Source organism: Bufo bufo, chromosome 2, assembly GCF_905171765.1.
Source record: "Bufo bufo chromosome 2, aBufBuf1.1, whole genome shotgun sequence".
Taxonomy (NCBI): Eukaryota; Metazoa; Chordata; class Amphibia; order Anura; family Bufonidae; genus Bufo; species Bufo bufo.
The window spans coordinates 839,372,408-839,394,698 of record NC_053390.1 but is presented as its reverse complement, the minus strand read 5'-3'; the positions used below and the strand labels follow the sequence as shown (position 1 = coordinate 839,394,698).

Below are 22,291 nucleotides of genomic sequence, written 5' to 3'. Positions count from 1 at the left end.
GGACCTCCTTCTAACAACTCCATTCTAGCTGATTCTATAGTGAACAGGCTAGATTACTGACTCCAGGATGAGGACCTCCTTCTAACACCTCTACAGCTTCTAGCAATGATAAGAGGAGGATCTCCTTCTAACAACTCCATTCTAGCTGATTCTATAGTGAACAGGCTAGATTACTGACTCCAGGAGGAGGACCTCCTTCTAACACCTCTACAGTTTATATTACTGATAATAGAGGAGGACCTCCTTCTAACACCTCTATAGCTTATATTACTGATAATAGAGGAGGACCTCCTTCTAACAACTCCATTCTAGCTGATTCTATAGTGAACAGGCTAGATTACTGACTCCAGGAGGAGGACCTCCTTCTAACACCTCTGCAGCTTCTAGCAATGATAAGAGGAGGACCTCCTTCTAACAACTCCATTCTAGCTGATTCTATAGTGAACGGGCTAGATTACTGACTCCAGGAGGAGGACCTCCTTCTAACACCTCTACAGCTTATATTACTGATAATAGAGGAGGACCTCCTTCTAACAACTCCATTCTAGCTGATTCTATAGTGAACAGGCTAGATTACTGACTCCAGGAGGAGGACCTCCTTCTAACACCTCTGCAGCTTCTAGCAATGATAAGAGGAGGACCTCCTTCTAACAACTCCATTCTAGCTGATTCTATAGTGAACAGGCTAGATTACTGACTCCAGGAGGAGGACCGCCTTCTAACACCTCTGCAGCTTCTAGCAATGATAAGAGGAGGACCTCCTTCTAACAACTCCATTCTAGCTGATTCTATAGTGAACGGGCTAGATTACTGACTCCAGGAGGAGGACCTCCTTCTAACACCTCTACAGCTTATATTACTGATAATAGAGGAGGACCTCCTTCTAACACCTCTACAGTTTATATTACTGATAATAGAGGAGGACCTCCTTCTAACACCTCTATAGCTTATATTACTGATAATAGAGGAGCACCTCCTTCTAACAACTCCATTCTAGCTGATTCTATAGTGAACAGGCTAGATTACTGACTCCAGGAGGAGGACCTCCTTCTAACACCTCTGCAGCTTCTAGCAATGATAAGAGGAGGACCTCCTTCTAACAACTCCATTCTAGCTGATTCTATAGTGAACGGGCTAGATTACTGACTCCAGGAGGAGGACCTCCTTCTAACACCTCTACAGCTTATATTACTGATAATAGAGGAGGACCTCCTTCTAACAACTCCATTCTAGCTGATTCTATAGTGAACAGGCTAGATTACTGACTCCAGGAGGAGGACCTCCTTCTAACACCTCTGCAGCTTCTAGCAATGATAAGAGGAGGACCTCCTTCTAACAACTCCATTCTAGCTGATTCTATAGTGAACAGGCTAGATTACTGACTCCAGGAGGAGGACCGCCTTCTAACACCTCTGCAGCTTCTAGCAATGATAAGAGGAGGACCTCCTTCTAACAACTCCATTCTAGCTGATTCTATAGTGAACGGGCTAGATTACTGACTCCAGGAGGAGGACCTCCTTCTAACACCTCTACAGCTTATATTACTGATAATAGAGGAGGACCTCCTTCTAACAACTCCATTCTAGCTGATTCTATAGTGAACAGGCTAGATTACTGACTCCAGGAGGAGGACCTCCTTCTAACACCTCTGCAGCTTCTAGCAATGATAAGAGGAGGACCTCCTTCTAACAACTCCATTCTAGCTGATTCTATAGTGAACGGGCTAGATTACTGACTCCAGGAGGAGGACCTCCTTTTAACATCTCTCCAGCTTATATTAATGATAGTAGAGGAGGACCTCCTTCTAACACCTCTGCAGCTTCTAGCAATGATAATAGAGGAGGACCTCCATCTAACACCTCTGCAGCTTCTAGCAATGATAATAGAGGAGGACCTCCTTCTAACAACTCCATTCTAGCTGATTCTATAGTGAACAGGCTAGATTACTGACTCCAGGAGGAGGACCTCCTACTAACAACTCTACAGCTTATATTACTGATAATAGAGAAGGACCTCCTGCTAACAACTCCATTCTAATATATTACTGACTACAAAGTGTGGACCTCCTCCTAACAACTGCATGTTAGGGCCCATGCACACAGACGTGTGCCTTCCGAGACATAGCGTTCATGAGCAGGCCATATGTCTCAGAGCGGCATCAATCATGTCCCATGATAATACAAGTCTGGGACGGTAGTCCCGCGGGTCGCTCGATGTGCACTGCATTATAGTAAACTATGAAGCTATGCGCTCTGGGACATATGCCCTGCTCACGGACTGTATATCTCAGATGGCATATGTTTATGTGCATGGACCCTTATTAGAATAGTGGGAGAAATAAGGTCCTCCTTCTGGAGCCAGTAATATGGTAGAATAGGAATGTTAGGAGGAGGTCCTCCTGGAGCCAGTAGGATATGCTTTAGAGGTGTTAGAAGGAGGTCCTCCTCCTGGAGTCAGTAATCTAGCCTGTTCACTATAGAATCAGCTAGAATGGAGTTGTTAGAAGGAGGTGCTCCTCTATTATCATTGCTAGAAGCTGCAGAGGTGTTAGAAGGAGGTCCTCCTCTATTATCAATAATATAAGCTGCAGAGTTGTTAGGAGGTCCTCCTCTATTATCAGTAATATAAGCTGTAGAGGTGTTAGAAGGAGGTCCTCATCCTGGAGTCAGTAATCTAGCCCGTTCACTATAGAATCAGTTAGAATGGAGTTGTTAGAAGGAGGTCCTCCTCTATTATCATTGCTAGAAGCTGCAGAGGTGTTAGAAGGAGGTCCTCATCCTGGAGTCAGTAATCTAGCCCGTTCACTATAGAATCAGCTAGAATGGAGTTGTTAGAAGGAGGTCCTCCTCTTATCATTGCTAGAAGCTGCAGAGGTGTTAGAAGGAGGTCCTCATCCTGGAGTCAGTAATCTAGCCCGTTCACTATAGAATCAGCTAGAATGGAGTTGTTAGAAGGAGGTCCTCCTCTATTATCATTGCTAGAAGCTGCAGAGTTGTTAGGAGGTCCTCCTCTACTATCATTAATATAAGCTGGAGAGATGTTAGAAGAAGGTCCTCCTCCTGGAGTCAGTAACCTAGTCTTTTCTATACAGAGCCGGCTAGAATGGAGTGGGCAGAAGGAGGTCCTCCTGTATTTGCTGTGGCTTATTGAGTTAATATTGGTCCTCTCTGAGAAGTCCTTAATCTAGTCGGCTGTGGCAGATAAAACTGTGAAATTAAAATACATGAAGGGTGTGCTCATGTGGTCGGCGTGGTTTTAGAAGTGGCATTTTGATTGACACTTGTGTGTTTTATTGGCAAAACCACACAGCCATTAATGAGAGTGTTAACAGAAAATGGCCGCGCTGTGTGAACACAACTGTAAAACTCTGAATTTGATCATGTCGGCTTAGAATTACATCATTGGTGTAGGAAATTATAAACCAGTCGGGCCACCCCTCCCCCGCCATTCCTCCTTATTTAGAACTGGTGTAAGTGACTTGGAAGGGGAAGAAGTCTTAGATTTTGCCGCAAATCACCTTTGCGAAAAAATCTGCACCAAAAATACACCAGAAGGTCGTATATATTTGAAAATAAATGACCCCTTAGTTCTATTTTTATGTATTTGTGAAAACAAGCAGAATGGAATTTTTTCTATTGCATTGATAAAAATATATATGAAAAAATTATATAGGAAATTCATAAATCTAGTAAAACAGTTTCCAGAATTAAGAATGCAAAGAATTTAATAAGTAACATGAAGAACAGGAGGACCTCCTCCTAACAACTCCATTCTAGCCTGCTCTACACTGACCAAGCTAGAATACTCACTCCAGGGGGAGGACCTCATTGTAACAACTCCATTCTAGTCTCAACCCTCGCTTTACGGCTCCCCGTCACCTCCGCCCTCACTTTACGGCTCCCCGTCACCTCACCCCTCACTTTACGGCTCTCCGTCACCTCACTCATACACTGGTGACAGATCGCGACGCAGGAAGCACCTTTCAGTACTGCGCACGCGCACAGCGGGAAGCCTCGTCTTCACTGCCTCTTCCGGGAGCACAGACATGGCGGAGTGCACCTGCGCGGTCTTCCGGGTAACATCTCCACGTGTCATACCGCTCTTCCGGATTCTGTTCCACCAATGAGGAAGCGCGGTGGTCGGTAAGTAGCAGCAGGGTCGCCCTTACCCGGCAGCAGAAGACCTCCAGTGCGTCCTGTGCAGGTCTAGGGAGGAAATGCATGACTACAGCCCCCAGCCGAAGGGAGCTCCACGAGAGCCGTCAGTGGATGTGATCACTGCATCCTGGGCAGAGCCAGGAGTGTGTTCTGTGATATATTACACTATAACGTCCCCTGTGATATATTACACTATAACGTCTCCTGTGATATATTACAGTATAACGTCCCCTGTGATATATTACACTATAACGTCTCCTGTGATATATTACACTATAACGTCCCCTGTGATATATTACACTATAACGTCCCCTGTGATATATTACACTATAACGTCCCCTGTGATATATTACACTATAACGTCTCCTGTGATATATTACAGTATAACGTCCCCTGTGATATATTACACTATAACGTCTCCTGTGATATATTACACTATAACGTCTCCTGTGATATATTACACTATAACGTCCCCTGTGATATATTACACTATAACGTCTCCTGTGATATATTACACTATAACGTCCCCTGTGATATATTACACTATAACGTCTCCTGTGATATATTACACTATAACGTCCCCTGTGATATATTACACTATAACGTCTCCTGTGATATATTACACTATAACGTCCCCTGTGATATATTACACTATAACGTCCCCTGTGATATATTACACTATAACGTCCCCTGTGATATATTACACTATAACGTCTCCTGTGATATATTACAGTATAACGTCCCCTGTGATATATTACACTATAACGTCCCCTGTGATATATTACACTATAACGTCTCCTGTGATATATTACACTATAACGTCTCCTGTGATATATTACACTATAACGTCCCCTGTGATATATTACACTATAACGTCCCCTGTGATATATTACAGTATAACGTCCCCTGTGATATATTACAGTATAACGTCCCCTGTGATATATTACACTATAACGTCTCCTGTGATATATTACACTATAACGTCTCCTGTGATATATTACACTATAACGTCCCCTGTGATATATTACACTATAACGTCCCCTGTGATATATTACACTATAACGTCTCCTGTGATATATTACACTATAACGTCTCCTGTGATATATTACACTATAACGTCCCCTGTGATATATTACAGTATAACGTCTCCTGTGATATATTACACTATAACGTCCCCTGTGATATATTACAGTATAACGTCCCCTGTGATATATTACACTATAACGTCCCCTGTGATATATTACACTATAACGTCCCCTGTGATATATTACACTATAACGTCCCCTGTGATATATTACAGTATAACGTCTCCTGTGATATATTACACTATAACGTCTCCTGTGATATATTACACTATAACGTCCCCTGTGATATATTACAGTATAACGTCCCCTGTGATATATTGCAGTATAACGTCTCCTGTGATATATTACACTATAACGTCTCCTGTGATATATTACAGTATAACGTCTCCTGTGATATATTACACTATAACGTCCCCTGTGATATATTACACTATAACGTCTCCTGTGATATATTACAGTATAACGTCTCCTGTGATATATTACACTATAACGTCTCCTGTGATATATTACACTATAACGTCTCCTGTGATATATTACACTATAACGTCTCCTGTGATATATTACAGTATAACGTCTCCTGTGATATATTACACTATAACGTCCCCTGTGATATATTACACTATAACGTCTCCTGTGATATATTACACTATAACGTCCCCTGTGATATATTACAGTATAACGTCTCCTGTGATATATTACACTATAACGTCTCCTGTGATATATTACACTATAACGTCTCCTGTGATATATTACACTATAACGTCTCCTGTGATATATTACACTATAACGTCCCCTGTGATATATTACACTATAACGTCTCCTGTGATATATTACACTATAACGTCCCCTGTGATATATTACAGTATAACGTCTCCTGTGATATATTACACTATAACGTCTCCTGTGATATATTACACTATAACGTCTCCTGTGATATATTACAGTATAACGTCTCCTGTGATATATTACACTATAACGTCCCCTGTGATATATTACACTATAACGTCTCCTGTGATATATTACACTATAACGTCTCCTGTGATATATTACACTATAACGTCCCCTGTGATATATTACACTATAACGTCTCCTGTGATATATTACAGTATAACGTCTCCTGTGATATATTACACTATAACGTCCCCTGTGATATATTACACTATAACGTCTCCTGTGATATATTACAGTATAACGTCCCCTGTGATATATTACACTATAACGTCCCCTGTGATATATTACACTATAACGTCTCCTGTGATATATTACAGTATAACGTCCCCTGTGATATATTACAGTATAACGTCCCCTGTGATATATTACAGTATAACGTCCCCTGTGATATATTACAGTATAACGTCCCCTGTGATATATTACAGTATAACGTCTCCTGTGATATATTACAGTATAACGTCCCCTGTGATATATTACACTATAACGTCTCCTGTGATATATTACACTATAACGTCTCCTGTGATATATTACACTATAACGTCCCCTGTGATATATTACACTATAACGTCCCCTGTGATATATTACACTATAACGTCCCCTGTGATATATTACACTATAACGTCCCCTGTGATATATTACACTATAACGTCTCCTGTGATATATTACACTATAACGTCTCCTGTGATATATTACACTATAACGTCTCCTGTGATATATTACAGTATAACGTCTCCTGTGATATATTACACTATAACGTCCCCTGTGATATATTACACTATAACGTCCCCTGTGATATATTACACTATAACGTCTCCTGTGATATATTACACTATAACGTCTCCTGTGATATATTACACTATAACGTCTCCTGTGATATATTACACTATAACGTCCCCTGTGATATATTACACTATAACGTCTCCTGTGATATATTACACTATAACGTCCCCTGTGATATATTACACTATAACGTCTCCTGTGATATATTACATTATATTCTCCCTGCTGGGCATTGTAGTCCGCTGGGCCATTAGATTCCTTTTATATATATATATATATTTTATTGCTCCAGTTGTCCAGGATGACTCGGGATCGGAGGCGTCATGGGGGGTCTGACCATCGTCCTCCACCCTCCAGAAAACCGCCCCCTCCTCCTGGCCGGGAGGGGAGCCGCGTCCTGCTGGTCGCCATCTTGTCCTGTGTCATTGGCCTCAGTGCCTTTGGATACGGTCATTACAAGAAGTGGAGCCTGGCAGTGAGGGTGGTCACCCTGCACCCCGCACCCCTCATCCTGACGCCCAACAGCACCTCCTCCGCTGCAGCCCCCCACTACTTCTGGGGCTCATACAGACCACAGGTCTACTTAGGCATGAAGACACGGAGTCCACGTTCTGTGGTCACAGGTAGCCCCCTCCTACAACCCCTCTATAACCAGCACCCCCGTCATTAATCCCCCTCTATAACCTGCACCCCCGTCATTAATCCCCCTCTATAACCTGCACCCCCGTCATTAATCCCCCTCTATAACCTACACCCCCGTCATTAATCCCCCTCTACAACCTACACCTCCGTCATTAATCCCCCTCTATAACCTGCACCCCCGTTATTAATCCCCCTCTATAACCTACACCTCCGTCATTAATCCCCCTCTATAACCTACACCCCCGTCATTAATCCCCCTCTATAATCTACACCCCCGTCATTAATCCCCCTCTATAACCTACACCTCCGTCATTAATCCCCCTCTATAACCTGCACCCCCGTTATTAATCCCCCTCTATAACCTGCACCCCCGTCATTAATCCCCCTCTACAACCTACACCCCCATCATTAATCCCCCTCTATAACCTACACCCCCGTTATTAATCCCCCTCTACAACCTGCACCCCCGTCATTAATCCCCCTCTACAACCTACACCCCCGTTATTAATCCCCCTCTATAACCTACACCCCCATCATTAATCCCCCTCTATAACCTACACCCCCGTTATTAATCCCCCTCTATAACCTACACCCCCGTCATTAATCCCCCTCTACAACCTGCACCCCCGTCATTAATCCCCCTCTATAACCTACACCCCCATCATTAATCCTCCTCTATAACCTACACCCCCATCATTAATCCTCCTCTATAACCTACACCCCCATCATTAATCCTCCTCTATAACCTGCACCCCCATCATTAATCCCCCTCTATAACCTACACCCCCATCATTAATCCTCCTCTATAACCTACACCCCCGTTATTAGTCCCCCTCTATAACCTACACCCCCGTCATTAATCCCCCTCTATAACCTACACCCCCGTTATTAGTCCCCCTCTATAACCTACACCCCCGTCATTAATCCCCCTCTATAACCTACACCCCCGTCATTAATCCCCCTCTATAACCTACACCCCCGTCATTAATCCTCCTCTATAACCTACACCCCCGTCATTAATCCCCCTCTATAACCTACACCCCTGTCATTAATCCCCCTCTATAACCTACACCCCCATCATTAATCCTCCTCTATAATCTACACCCCCGTCATTAATCCCCCTCTATAACCTACACCCCCGTCATTAATCCCCCTCTATAACCTACACCCCCGTTATTAATCCCCCTCTACAACCTGCACCCCCGTCATTAATCCCCCTCTATAACCTACACCCCCGTCATTAATCCCCCTCTATAACCTACACCCCTGTCATTAATCCCCCTCTATAACCTACACCTCCATCATTAATCCCCTCTATAATCTACACCCCCGTCATTAATCCCCCTCTATAACCTACACCCCCGTCATTAATCCCCCTCTATAACCTACACCCCTGTCATTAATCCCCCTCTATAACCTACACCTCCATCATTAATCCCCTCTATAATCTACACCCCCGTTATTAATCCCCTCTATAATCTACACCCCCGTCATTAATCCCCCTCTATAACCTTTGTGTTGTAGGGCTGATGTGGCTCTCGCAGTCGGGGTCCCCGTCTCTCCGTCACACATGTGAGCAGGGCGATGGTCTGCAGCGGTACGGGTGGCTGATGCACGATGGAGTGAACTTTGGTGTACAGGAGATTAAAGACAAGGGCTTTACCCTGAGGACGGAGTTTGTGAAGAGGCCTGGAGGCCGCCATGGTGGAGACTGGAGCTGGAGGATTACAGGGACCCCTGATGTGAGCAGCTCATTGTATTAGTGCAGGGTGATGATCTGCGAGGAGAGATCTTGACATGAAGGGCAGCGCGTGCCGGGTGATGATACGCAGGGCGGGTGACGATACGCGGGGAGGCGCGTGCCGGGTGATGATACGCAGGGCGGGTGACGATACGCGGGGAGGCGCGTGCTGGGTGACGATACGCGGGGAGGCGCGTGCTGGGTGACGATACGCGGGGAGGCGCGTGGCGGGTGACGATATGCGGGGAGGCGCGTGGCGGGTGACGATACGCGGGGTGGCGGGTGACGATACGCGGGGAGGCCCGTGGCGGATGACGATACGCGGGGTGGCTGGTGACGATACGCGGGGTGGCTGGTGACGATACGCGGGGAGGCGCGTGACGATACGCGGGGAGGCGCGTGACGATACGCGGGGAGGCGCGTGCAGGGTGACGAGGCGCGTGGCGGGTGACGAGACGCGGGGAGGCGCGTGCAGGGTGACGAGGCGCGTGCAGGGTGACGAGACGCGGGGAGGCGCGTGCAGGGTGACGAGACGCGGGGAGGCGCGTGCAGGGTGATGAGGCGCGTGGCGGGTGACGATACGCGGGGAGGCGGGTGACGATACGCGGGGCGACGTGTGCTCTTCATGTGATGTAGTCGCTGACCGTCCTCCTTTCCTCTTAGGATCCGACCTCCCCCGGCCGCCTTGTGTCTGTCCTCTTCTATGTGGCCACAGATGGTCAGGGCTCACTGACCCCTCATATGGACAACATAGACCGCCTGAGCTCGGTGACGGGCACATCCGAGGAGCTTGGAACATTTACCATCCACTTTCCTAAACCAGAAGGAGGCGCTAGTGGACATGTAAGGTAAATGACCCGAGCTCGCTGAGGCCCCCAGCAGGATTAATAATCATACAGCAGAGTGTAGTAATGACTGCAGCCATAGGGTCGTGTACGGTACGTGACTGCTCCCCGCAGCTATAGGGACGTGTACGGTATGTGACTGCTCCCCGCAGCTATAGGGTCGTGTATGGTACGTGACTGCTCCCCGCAGCTATAGGGTCGCGTACGGTACGTGACTGCTCCCCGCAGCTGTAGGGTCATGTACGGTACGTGACTGCTCCCCGCAGCTGTAGGGTCATGTACGGTACGTGACTGCTCCCCGCAGCCATAGGGTCGTGTACGGTACGTGACTGCTCCCCGCAGCTGTAGGGTCGTGTACGGTACGTGACTGCTCCCCGCAGCTATAGGGACGTGTACAGTACGTGACTGCTCCCCGCAGCTATAGGGTCGTGTACGGTACGTGACTGCTCCCCGCAGCTGTAGGGACGTGTACGGTACGTGACTGCTCCCCGCAGCTATAGGGTCGTGTACGGTACGTGACTGCTCCCCGCAGCTGTAGGGTCGTGTACGGTACGTGACTGCTCCCCGCAGCTATAGGGTCGTGTACGGTACGTGACTGCTCCCCGCAGCCGTAGGGTCGTGTGCGGTACGTGACTGCTCCCCGCAGCTATAGGGTCGTGTACGGTAAGTGACTGCTCCCCGCAGCTATAGGGTCGTGTACGGTACGTGACTGCTCCCCGCAGCTATAGTGACGTGTACGTACGTGACTGCTCCCTCCAGCCATAGGGTCGTGTACGGTACGTGACTGCTCCCCGCAGCTATAGGGTCGTGTACGGTACGTGACTGCTCCCCGCAGCTATAGGGACGTGTACGGTACGTGACTGCTCCCCGCAGCTATAGGGTGTCGTGTACGGTACGTGACTGCTCCCTGCAGCTATAGGGTCGTGTACGGTACGTGACTGCTCCCTGCAGCTATAGGGTGTCGTGTACGGTACGTGACTGCTCCCCGCAGCTATAGGGTGTGGTGTGCTAGATGTGGCAGACCTTGTATGCAGTATGATGCCCCCAGGGTGACGCCCTCTTCCCTCTCCACAGTTACAACCATCTGGTGACGGTTTGCCCCGGACTTCACCATATCACAGACGTTGTGCGCAGTAGTATGAGGGACCGCTTCAACCACCCTGCAGCCGACAGCAGCACCAAGCGACGTTACTTCGGCCTCGATGCCTATCAGCCCCCGTCCTCTCCTGGCTCAGACCACACTCACATGGTGATTCACCAGGTCACCATGTACCTTCCCGCTCAGGTAGAGATCCTGTTTGAGTCGGACAGCTTCACGCAGAGGCAGGGACCGCTCTCCGGTGCTGCATTCACTACTGAGCTGGAAACGCACAAGAAAGACATGGAGGAACGCTTCCGGGAACGGTTCCGTCTGGAGGAGAAAGGCTTCATCTCGGAGCAGGTGTCCTTTGCTCAAGCTGCTTTGTCCAATATGGTGGGAGGGATGGGCTACTTCTATGGCAGCTCCTTAGTCCAGTCCCGGCACAATCCAGAACCAGTCGCCTATCCTCCGGCCCCTCTACATACCGCTGTCCCGTCCCGATCATTCTTTCCCCGAGGCTTCCTGTGGGACGAGGGCTTCCATTTGTTGCTCATTGCTCGGTGGGACCCCACGTTGGCCTGGCAGTCCCTGGCGCATTGGCTGGACTTGATAAATGCAGACGGCTGGATTCCTCGCGAGCAGATCCTGGGACCGGAGGCTCGCAGTAAAGTGCCTGCTGAGTTTGTAGTTCAGTGGGAAGAGAACGCCAACCCCCCCACTCTGTTCCTGGCCCTGCGGCAGCTGCTGGCGGGTGGGACAGTGTCAGCCGAGGGTCTCCAGTTTCTCCGCAGCGCACTTCCTCGTTTGCAGACCTGGTATGACTGGTTCAATAACACTCAGAACGGGCTTCTTCCATATACTTACCGTTGGCGCGGAAGGGACCGGGACACCTTGCGCTTCCTGAACCCAAAGACTCTGACATCTGGCCTGGATGATTATCCTCGAGCCTCACACCCCTCTGACGATGAGCGCCATGTGGACCTGCGATGCTGGATGGCCCTGGCGGCTGAGGTCATGGCCACCATCTGTGAGCTGCTCAGAGAAGATGGGGGGCGATATAAGGCATCTCACATGGCGCTTACCGACAACTCTCTATTGGACAAGCTCCACTGGTCGGAGAGACTCGGCGCTTATGCTGATTACGGGAACCACACCCAAAATGTGGCTCTGGAATGGGAGAGAATTCGGCCAGCCCCTGGACAGGACCCTCGCAGTGTGCCACCCCCAAGATTAATCAGAGTAGTCAGAAAAACCCCAAAACCGCAGTATGTGGGTGCCCTTGGCTATGTCTCCCTGTTCCCCTTTATTCTAGAAATACTATCTCCGGACTCGCCGAAGCTCGGTCGCCTCTTGGATCACCTGAGAGATGCCGACAGGTTGTGGACCCCTTATGGAATCCGCTCGTTGTCCAAGAGCAGTCCTTTGTTTATGCAGCGTAACACGGAGCACGACCCCCCGTACTGGAGGGGCCCCATATGGATTAATATTAACTACCTGGTGGTCAGGGCTTTGTACAGGTACAGTCAGATGGAGGGACCTTACCGAGAGCGAGCGCTAGGCTTGTACCGGGAGCTGCGCACCAACCTCATCTCCAACCTCTACAGACAGTATAAGGAGAGCGGTTTCCTGTGGGAACAGTACAATGACCACACGGGTCGTGGACAGGGCTGCCACCCGTTCACCGGCTGGAGCTCGCTCATCGTGCTGGTAATGGCGGAGGAATTCTGAGGAGGAAGCTCGGGGTGAGGCCTTGTGTGCAGGACGTGGATCGGAGGTGTCCTCCCCGAGAAGCAGCGCTTCCTTACACCTCTGTAATACTGTGAACACTCAGCATTGTATGGAATCCATGGGTGCTCTGTACAGCGCTGAGGGTGCCACCCTCGTGGGAAAAAAAACGAAACTTGAACTAGTATTGGGCAGGAGTTGATGGGTCTGGTTCATACACGCCTCTCGTGATGTCCTGCTGGTTCAGGCACCCGGTCCCTGCCATGTGCACCTCTTATTAAAGACCCCTCCTTTTATCCACCTGTTTGTATCTCCTCATTACACCTGTGTCACATCTACACGGGGTGGACATGTGCGGCCAGTGATGGAACACAAGCACTGGTGGCCATGGTCGGGTCCACCACCCAGATCAGAACCTGTGCACACGTCAGCTCCCAGGCGTCACACATAGATTTATCATTAGAAAGGGGTTGTGTTTTCTCAGACAGACATTGATGGTCACGAGGATGTACCCATAAAGTAGGTGCAGGTCCAACCGCCAAGACCTGAACAAGCCCCCAAAAGTGAAGGAGAGTGGACCGTGCTGTCTATTTCTATGGGAGTTCCGGAAATAGCCGGGCGAGTGTGCTCAGTTATATTTGGAAGACTTGTAGAAATGAATGAAAAGCTTACTGCGCAGGCGTGGCCACCCCTCCATTTGCTTCTATGCTGCCTGAGTCAGTGCTCGGCTATTTTCAGCAGTTTCATAGAGATGAGTGGAGGTGGCTGTACCTGCACGGCTGAGGTCACTCTGGAGATAAGTGCAGGACCTGACAGTGGTAGCATATCCTAGCGATATTCTACTAGTGAAAGGCTGGATGGTAAACATGGGAGCGTGCCCTGTGCCCACCCGTGGATTAGTAGTCTTATGTTGTAATGGATATCAGATGAGGAGGGTCCAAGCGCTGCCCTGCCCCAGAGATGAGGAAGGACGTGCAGCTCAGACTCCCTGGAGCCGGTCACAAAGTGTCTAGGCCGACAGCAGGATCTCATGACCTGAGCTTCCAGCAGCATAGGCAACACTGTGAGTACAGTCATTAAAGCCACAGTCCAGTCCGGAATTCCAGCCGCGGGTGACATGCCAAATCAGGGTTAGATTAGGTAATTTTTGGCCCCTCTCTGATTGAATTCAGCTGTTTCCGACAGGTTTGTACAACCCATCTTCTGCATGGTGGAGATCACCTCTCTACCAGAGTCTGGTAATGAATGGATCTGAGTAGAGGCAGATGCCCAGATAATGCACATTGCGGTGGGGGAGGGGTACTGGTATTGGATCATTTTCCAGTGAGGGGATAATGCTGAGGAAGGTTTCCAGGATGACTGCCCCCCGACAGATGCCGCACAGCCTGGACATTTTCCCAATGAATTAGACCTTCTCCTAACATCAGGGCCTTTCAGAAGCGTGGAGGTCGTTCTTACCGGACCAGGGCGAAGGCTTAGACAGATGGGATTGGCACGGGCTCACTTAGCAGGTACTCGATTCTGACGTAAAGGACTGAAGCCACCTCATCATGTATGATGGCCGAGACCTCCGCCCATCCTGAGGGCCCAGACACCAGCGGTGCAGTAGACGCCCCTTCCACCCCAGGAATGGTGGGTTACTCAGACCCCCCCAGTCACCATCAGGACTCTAATGGTGGACAGCACTAGTAGGGGGCACGCCACCCATCAGTTTTATTTGGTGGTAACGCACACTCCATCGTATACAACAGTATATATAGACTCCTGCACAGGTCTAAAGGTGCGGGGGCAACGTGTCAGTCACATGAGAGGGCTGGTCATTAGGACCCTGTAGAACCGGCCCTGCAGCATCAAATAACTGTCCAATGCAACCCCAGCACAGGCGGGGTCCTCAGCACCGCTACATGTATTCTTCTGCTGCTCCGCCGCCCTCAGTAGACTTACTAATTACAGGTCTAGGATATAGCCCCCACCCCGGCCTTCTCCTGGTTACACGGGCTGGATGGGGGAGTTTGGCTCGGTGTCTCCCTTCTCTGCCGGGGCTTCTGTGGATTTACTCCTCTGTGCACAGGCGGGATCATCGTGCAGCTGCCCGCTGTCTTCTCCATCCTCCTCCTCCACCTGGCAGAGGCAGACTTCGATCCCCGAGTCCCCGGTCAGTCTCCTGTGCCGATAATGTTCCTCCTCCTCATCCTCCTCCTCCTCAATGTCCCAGCACTGGTGAGAATCATAGAAGTCCACATAGGAGGAGAAGGCAGTCTGCTTATGAAGGGAGCGCTCCTGGCCGCACGCCCCCTGCACCTCCTCTTCCTCCTCCTCCTCCTCGGGGGTGTGATCCCAGCTGCGGCCGTCACTGGTACCGGTCTCATCCGTCACCTGGACGGAGAAGGAGCTGCTCCCAGATAACATGCAGCCGGACGTACAGGAGCAGCTGCTGGAATGATCCGAGCTGGCCGAGAAGGAGGGAGGGTCTGATGGCGGGGGTGGAGAAGACGACGGGAGCCCCAGCTGGGCCAGGACGGAGCTGTATGGCGGTGGAGGCGTGGTGGGCCGATACGCCACCTCCTCGTAGGCCGGAAGCTTGAAGGATGACAGCACTCCTGTGAAAGACAAAGAGCGGACATGTTACTACCAGATCCCGGGGGCAGCGGCACAGCTCCAGCCAGTCACCAGATCCCGGGGGTGGGGGGGTATAGGCACAGCTCCAGCCAGTCACCAGATCCCGGGGGTGGGGGGGTATAGCGGCAAAGCTCCAGCCTGGCAACAGATCCCAGGGGTGGGGGGGTATAGCGGCACAGCTCCAGCCCATCACCAGATCGTGGGGCAGGGGGGGGGGGGGTATAGCGGCACAGCTCCAGCCCGTCACCAGATCCCGGGGGTGGGGGGGGGGGGGGGTATAGCGGCAAAGCTCCAGCCAGTCACCAGATCCCGGGGGTGGGGGGGTATAGCGGCACAGCTCCAGCCCGTCACCAGATCCCGGGGGTGGGGGGGGGGGGTATAGCGGCAAAGCTCCAGCCAGTCACCAGATCCCGGGGGTGGGGGGGTATAGCGGCACAGCTCCAGCCCGTCACCAGATCCCGGGGGTGGGGGGGGGGGGTATAGCGGCAAAGCTCCAGCCAGTCACCAGATCCCGGGGGTGGGGGGGGGGGGTATAGCGGCAAAGCTCCAGCCAGTCACCAGATTCCAGGGGTGGGGTGGGGTGGGGGGAGGGAGTGTTTCAGTCACCAGATCCCAGGGGCTGTGACACGGCTCCGGCACTACTATACATCCCACACCAGATCCCAGGGGCTGTGACACGGCTCCTGCCCGGCACTACTATACATCCCATACCAGATCCCAGGGGCTGTGACACGGCTCCTGCCTGGCACTACTATACATCCCACATCCCATACCAGATCCCAGGGGCTGTGACACGGCTCCTGCCCGGCACTACTATACATCCCACATCCCATACCAGATCCCAGGGGCTGTGACACGGCTCCTGCCCGGCACTACTATACAGCCCATGGGCTGTGACACTGCTCCTGCCCTACTATACATCCCACACCAGATCCCAGGGGCTGTGACACGGCTCCGGCACTACTATACATCCCACACCAGATCCCAGGGGCTGTGACACGGCTCCTGCCCGGCACTACTGTACATCCCATACCAGATCCCAGGGGCTGTGACACGGCTCCTGCCCGGCACTACTGTACATCCCACACCAGATCCCGGGGGCTGTGACACGGCTCCTGCCCGGCACTACTATACATCCCACACCAGATCCCGGGGGCTGTGACACGGCTCCTGCCCTACTATACATCCCATACCAGATCCCAGGGGCTGTGACACGGCTCCTGCCCGGCACTACTATACATCCCACACCAGATCCCAGGGGCTGTGACACGGCTCCGGCACTACTATACATCCCACACCAGATCCCAGGGGCTGTGACACGGCTCCTGCCCGGCACTACTATACATCCCACACCAGATCCCAGGGGCTGTGACACGGCTCCTGCCCGGCACTACTATACATCCCACACCAGATCCCAGGGGCTGTGACACGGCTCCTGCCCGGCACTACTATACAGCCCATGGGCTGTGACACTGCTCCTGCCCTACTATACATCCCACACCAGATCCCAGGGGCTGTGACACGGCTCCGGCACTACTATACATCCCACACCAGATCCCAGGGGCTGTGACACGGCTCCTGCCCGGCACTACTATACATCCCACACCAGATCCCAGGGGCTGTGACACGGCTCCTGCCCGGCACTACTATACATCCCATACCAGATCCCAGGGGCTGTGACACGGCTCCTGCCCGGCACTACTATACATCCCACACCAGATCCCGGGGGCTGTGACACGGCTCCTGCCCGGCACTACTATACATCCCACACCAGATCCCGGGGGCTGTGACACGGCTCCTGCCCGGCACTACTATACATCCCACACCAGATCCCGGGGGCTGTGACACGGCTCCTGCCCGGCACTACTATACATCCCACACCAGATCCCGGGGGCTGTGACACGGCTCCTGCCCGGCACTACTATACAGCCCATGGGCTGTGACACGGCTCCGGCACTACTGTACATCCCACACCAGATCCCAGGGGCTGTGACACGGCTCCTGCCCGGCACTACTATACATCCCACACCAGATCCCAGGGGCTGTGACACTGCTCCTGCCCGGCACTACTATACATCCCACACCAGATCCCAGGGGCTGTGACACGGCTCCTGCCCTACTATACATCCCATACCAGATCCCAGGGGCTGTGACACGGCTCCTGCCCGGCACTACTATACATCCCACATCCCACACCAGATCCCAGGGGCTGTGACACGGCTCCTGCCCGGCACTACTATACATCCCACACCAGATCCCAGGGGCTGTGACACGGCTCCTGCCCGGCACTACTATACATCCCATACCAGATCCCAGGGGCTGTGACACGGCTCCTGCCCGGCACTACTATACATCCCACACCAGATCCCGGGGGCTGTGACACGGCTCCTGCCCGGCACTACTATACATCCCACACCAGATCCCGGGGGCTGTGACACGGCTCCTGCCCGGCACTACTATACATCCCACACCAGATCCCGGGGGCTGTGACACGGCTCCTGCCCGGCACTACTATACATCCCACACCAGATCCCGGGGGCTGTGACACGGCTCCTGCCCTACTATACATCCCATACCAGATCCCAGGGGCTGTGACACAGCTCCTGCCCGGCACTACTATACATCCCACACCAGATCCCAGGGGCTGTGACACGGCTCCGGCACTACTATACATCCCACACCAGATCCCAGGGGCTGTGACACGGCTCCTGCCCGGCACTACTATACATCCCACACCAGATCCCAGGGGCTGTGACACGGCTCCTGCCCGGCACTACTATACATCCCACACCAGATCCCAGGGGCTGTGACACAGCTCCTGCCCGGCACTACTATACATCCCACATCCCATACCAGATCCCGGGGGCTGTGACACGGCTCCTGCCCGGCACTACTATACAGCCCATGGGCTGTGACACGGCTCCGGCACTACTGTACATCCCACACCAGATCCCAGGGGCTGTGACACGGCTCCTGCCCGGCACTACTATACATCCCACACCAGATCCCAGGGGCTGTGACACTGCTCCTGCCCGGCACTACTATACATCCCACACCAGATCCCAGGGGCTGTGACACGGCTCCTGCCCGGCACTACTATACATCCCACACCAGATCCCAGGGGCTGTGACACGGCTCCTGCCCTACTATACATCCCATACCAGATCCCAGGGGCTGTGACACGGCTCCTGCCCGGCACTACTATACATCCCACATCCCACACCAGATCCCAGGGGCTGTGACACGGCTCCTGCCCGGCACTACTATACATCCCACACCAGATCCCATGAGTAACAACCCTACTACTATACATACAATAACCAGATCCTAGCAGTAACAACCCTACTACTGTACATCTGATACCAGATCCCAGGAGTCACAGTAGTACTGTAGACACAATACTGCATATCCTAGGAGTAACAATGCTGCCGATAGTTCACATTTACTGACACCCGGCTACTTACTAAGGTCCAGCATAGATGGCGGGTAGTGGCAGGCACGATGGTAGGCAATGAGGTTGATCTCCCGTTGCCTTTGCTGATGCTGTAGGCGGAGCTTGGCGCGTCGATGGCGATAGGCGCAGCAGCAACTGAGCAGGATCAGAACAGTCCAGAGGAGCCAGAACCCTGCAGAGAGAGCGCACGGCAGCGTCACAGAGCGGCACACGGCAGCGGCACAGAGCGTCACACGGCAGCGGCACAGAAGCAGCACAGAGTACAGAGCAGCGTCACAGAGCGGCACACGGCGTAACACGGCAGCGGCACAGAAGCAGCACAGAGTACAGAGTAGCGGCACACGGCAGCGGCACACAGCGTCACACGGCAGCGGCACAGAAGCAGCACAGAGTACAGAGTAGCGTCACACGGCAGCGGCACACAGCGTCACACGGCAGCGGCACAGAGTAGTGGCACACAAGCAGCACAGAGTACAGAGCAGCGTCACAGAGCGCACGGCAGCGGTACAGAAGCAGCACAGAGTACAGAGCGGCACAGAAGCAGCACAGAGTACAGAGCAGCGGCACAGTCCTTGCGGACAGCACACGGAGGCGATACTTACACCACAGCTCATAGTAGTAGGTGCAGCAGCCAGTCTCCCCACAGCAGTGGCCGCTCTCACACACGTAGGACTTATTGTTCACACCAGGACAGTGCTCCTGAGCCTGAGGAGAAGACAGGGGGTTACTGGTGGAGAGACCACCACACTGCGGCCCCCAGAAGGGTCAGCACATGGGACTGTGCATCTGCCCGTCACTGCCATCACCCCCCATACATCCGACCAGTGCACCCAGTAACCGCTACAGCGCCCCCCTCCGTCCTCCTCTTCTACAGCGCCCCCCTCCATCCTCCTCTTCCGTTGTACCCAGAGAAGTGCCCCCCATTAGTCCACCTACTGGCAATGTACCCCTGACCCCGTCCCTCTTGCTGCCCGCTCTTACCGTGACCCCTGGTAATACAGGTGGCAGCACATGTTCGGATGCCCACAGGTGTGTGTCGTACATGTTGTATTCCTCAGTGTGTTCCCTGGTGTTGTGTAACACATAAAAATGTCCCCGGCACCCCCCCCCCCCCCCCCCCCCCATGTGTACAGTCAACACAAAATAACAACCTGGAGACCGCGCCCGATCCAGCCGGAGCTGACCCCGAGCAGAGCCGCCAGGAGCCTCACAGAGTGCACCGCATACACCGACTGACACCCCGACCTACAGAGCGTCAGCTCCCGGGGTCACCGCCCCCCCCCCCCCCCCCTCTACAGAGCGTCAGCTCCCGGGGTCACCGCCCCCCCCCCTCTACAGAGCGTCAGCTCCCGGGGTCACCGCCCCCACCTCTACAGAGCATCAGCTCCTGGGGTCACCGCCCCCTCTACAGAGCGTCAGCTCCAGGGGTCACCGCCCCCCCCCCCTCTACAGAGCGTCAGCTCCCGGGGTCACCACCCCCCCTCCCCTCCCCTCTACAGAGCGTCAGCTCCCGGGGTCACCACCCCCCCCCCCTCTACAGAGCATCAGCTCCCGGGGTCACCGCCCCCCCCTCCTCTACAGAGCGTCAGCTCCCGGGGTCACCCCCCCCCTCTACAGAGCGTCAGCTCCCGGGGTCACCGCTCCCCCCCCCCCTCCCCTCTACAGAGCGTCAGCTCCCGGGGTCACCGCCCCCTCCTCTACAGAGCATCAGCTCCAGGGGTCACCGCCCCCTTCTACAGAGCGTCAGCTCCCGGGGTCACCCCCCCCTTCTACAGAGCGTCAGCTCCCGGGGTCACCCCCCCCTTCTACAGAGCGTCAGCTCCTAGGCTCAAGACACATTTACCACGAGGGGCCCCTGCTCTAAGGGCACTCTCAGGCCCTGAGGGGCCCCTGCTCTAAGGGCACTCTCAGGCCCTGAGGGGCCCCTGCTCTAAGGGCACTCTCAGGCCCTGAGGGGCCCCTGCTCTAAGGGCACTCTCAGGCCCTGAGGGGCCCCTGCTCTAAGGGCACTCTCAGGCCCTGAGGGGCCCCTGCTCTAAGGGCACTCTCAGGCCCTGAGGGGCCCCTGCTCTAAGGGCACTCTCAGGCCCTGAGGGGCCCCTGCTCTAAGAACACTCTCAGGCCCTGAGTGGCCCCTGCTCTAAGGGCACTCTCAGGCCCTGAGGGGCCCCTGCTCTAAGAACACTCTCAGGCCCTGAGGGGCCCGGGGACACTTTTAGCTCTTGGGGGCCCATATCAGCTCCCCGTCCTCATACAGGGCCGGACTTACCGGGTGTCCCGGGCTCCCCCTCCTCTCCCATAGACCGGCGCTGGTCCCGGCCACCTCCATGTTGTCACAACCGCCGGTCCGGCCTCCTCTCCCAGGCCCGGGACCCCGGCTCCACCGCCGCCATCTTTTTCCACCCGGCCGCCGCTCGCATAGCAACAGCGCTGACTCCGACAGTTCATCACCTCCAGCCAATCAGCGGCCACAGATGAAAGAGGAGCTCGGTGATTGGCTGCCTGACGTCACCCACTGTAGAAGACTTTTACAGGAAGTGGGCGGGAGAACGCGTGTGGCGTAATTTGATTGACAGCTTGCTTGTAAAACGCAACTCTAGCACACTCCCTTTCCGTTCTGTCCTTCGTAGGCAGGTCTTGTGGGCCATGAGTGACAGGCAGCTCCACCAATAGGAGCAGACATAGCGTGTTTCCGGTACCGTTGAGCAGGGATTGGTGTAGACGTTATATGAGGGCGGGTTTATGTCGAGCTATAAATACTGTGAGCCTCCTGCGGTCTGATAGTGATAACTTCTCCACCGGCTGACCCTTCTCACAGCGAACACAGGGGCTTGTGGGACACCCACAGCCGCCGGCGCCCAAGGAATGTCACCCGTGAAGTGGGAGGACATGAAGGGTGCCACATGCTGACCACCACATGGGCTTCTGCTGACAAACACAAGCCCGTCTGGGTGACTACGACAATACGTTTCTGGGCGGTGTAGACCTCTCGGACCAGGAGCTTCAACCCCACCCGGAGAGGCAAAAAAACAGGGCCTGGTATAGAAAGGTGGCATCTACCTCATTCAGATGCCACCTAGAATGGTCCAAGGAACCCTCCACTTCCTTGAGCTCCAGGAGAAGGTGGTTGAGAGTCTCCTGTTTGAGTCCCCGGACAGTCCTTCAAATCTGAGGAGGTTCGAAGGTTTTCAGAATGCCTCTTCCTTCACCT

At 53.0% G+C, this 22,291-nt stretch overlaps 2 protein-coding genes across 2 annotated transcripts; one reads left to right on the top strand and one right to left on the bottom strand.

Moving 5' to 3' along the window:
- Positions 1-3,986: 3,986 nt before the first annotated feature.
- Positions 3,987-13,167, top strand: MOGS (mannosyl-oligosaccharide glucosidase). Its single transcript, XM_040419474.1, has 5 exons — positions 3,987-4,142; positions 7,266-7,596; positions 9,140-9,357; positions 10,020-10,204; positions 11,276-13,167. The coding sequence occupies exons 2-5, from the start codon at positions 7,275-7,277 to the stop codon at positions 13,008-13,010; spliced, it is 2,460 nt and encodes an 819-aa protein (XP_040275408.1). The 5' UTR covers positions 3,987-4,142; positions 7,266-7,274; the 3' UTR covers positions 13,011-13,167.
- Positions 13,168-14,685: 1,518 nt separating this feature from the next.
- Positions 14,686-21,507, bottom strand: WBP1 (WW domain binding protein 1). Its single transcript, XM_040419475.1, has 4 exons — positions 21,350-21,507; positions 19,683-19,785; positions 19,091-19,252; positions 14,686-15,607 (listed from the first exon to the last, which is right to left on the bottom strand). The coding sequence occupies exons 1-4, from the start codon at positions 21,407-21,409 to the stop codon at positions 14,997-14,999; spliced, it is 936 nt and encodes a 311-aa protein (XP_040275409.1). The 5' UTR covers positions 21,410-21,507; the 3' UTR covers positions 14,686-14,996.
- Positions 21,508-22,291: the final 784 nt, after the last annotated feature.

What these genes read in the sequence shown, in the direction of transcription:
- MOGS (XM_040419474.1), top strand. Translation starts at nt 7,275, where the DNA reads ATGACTCGGGATCGGAGGCGTCATGGGGGGTCTGACCATCGTCCTCCA. An exon ending in GGATTACAGGGACCCCTGAT is followed by an intron (nt 9,358 to 10,019) that starts GTGAGCAGCTCA and finishes CTTTCCTCTTAG; the next exon opens with GATCCGACCTCCCCCGGCCG. An exon ending in GGCGCTAGTGGACATGTAAG is followed by an intron (nt 10,205 to 11,275) that starts GTAAATGACCCG and finishes CCCTCTCCACAG; the next exon opens with TTACAACCATCTGGTGACGG.
- WBP1 (XM_040419475.1), bottom strand. Translation starts at nt 21,409, where the DNA reads ATGGAGGTGGCCGGGACCAGCGCCGGTCTATGGGAGAGGAGGGGGAGC. An exon ending in GGGGGAGCCCGGGACACCCG is followed by an intron (nt 19,786 to 21,349) that starts GTAAGTCCGGCC and finishes TCTTCTCCTCAG; the next exon opens with GCTCAGGAGCACTGTCCTGG. An exon ending in CTACTACTATGAGCTGTGGT is followed by an intron (nt 19,253 to 19,682) that starts GTAAGTATCGCC and finishes CTCTCTCTGCAG; the next exon opens with GGTTCTGGCTCCTCTGGACT.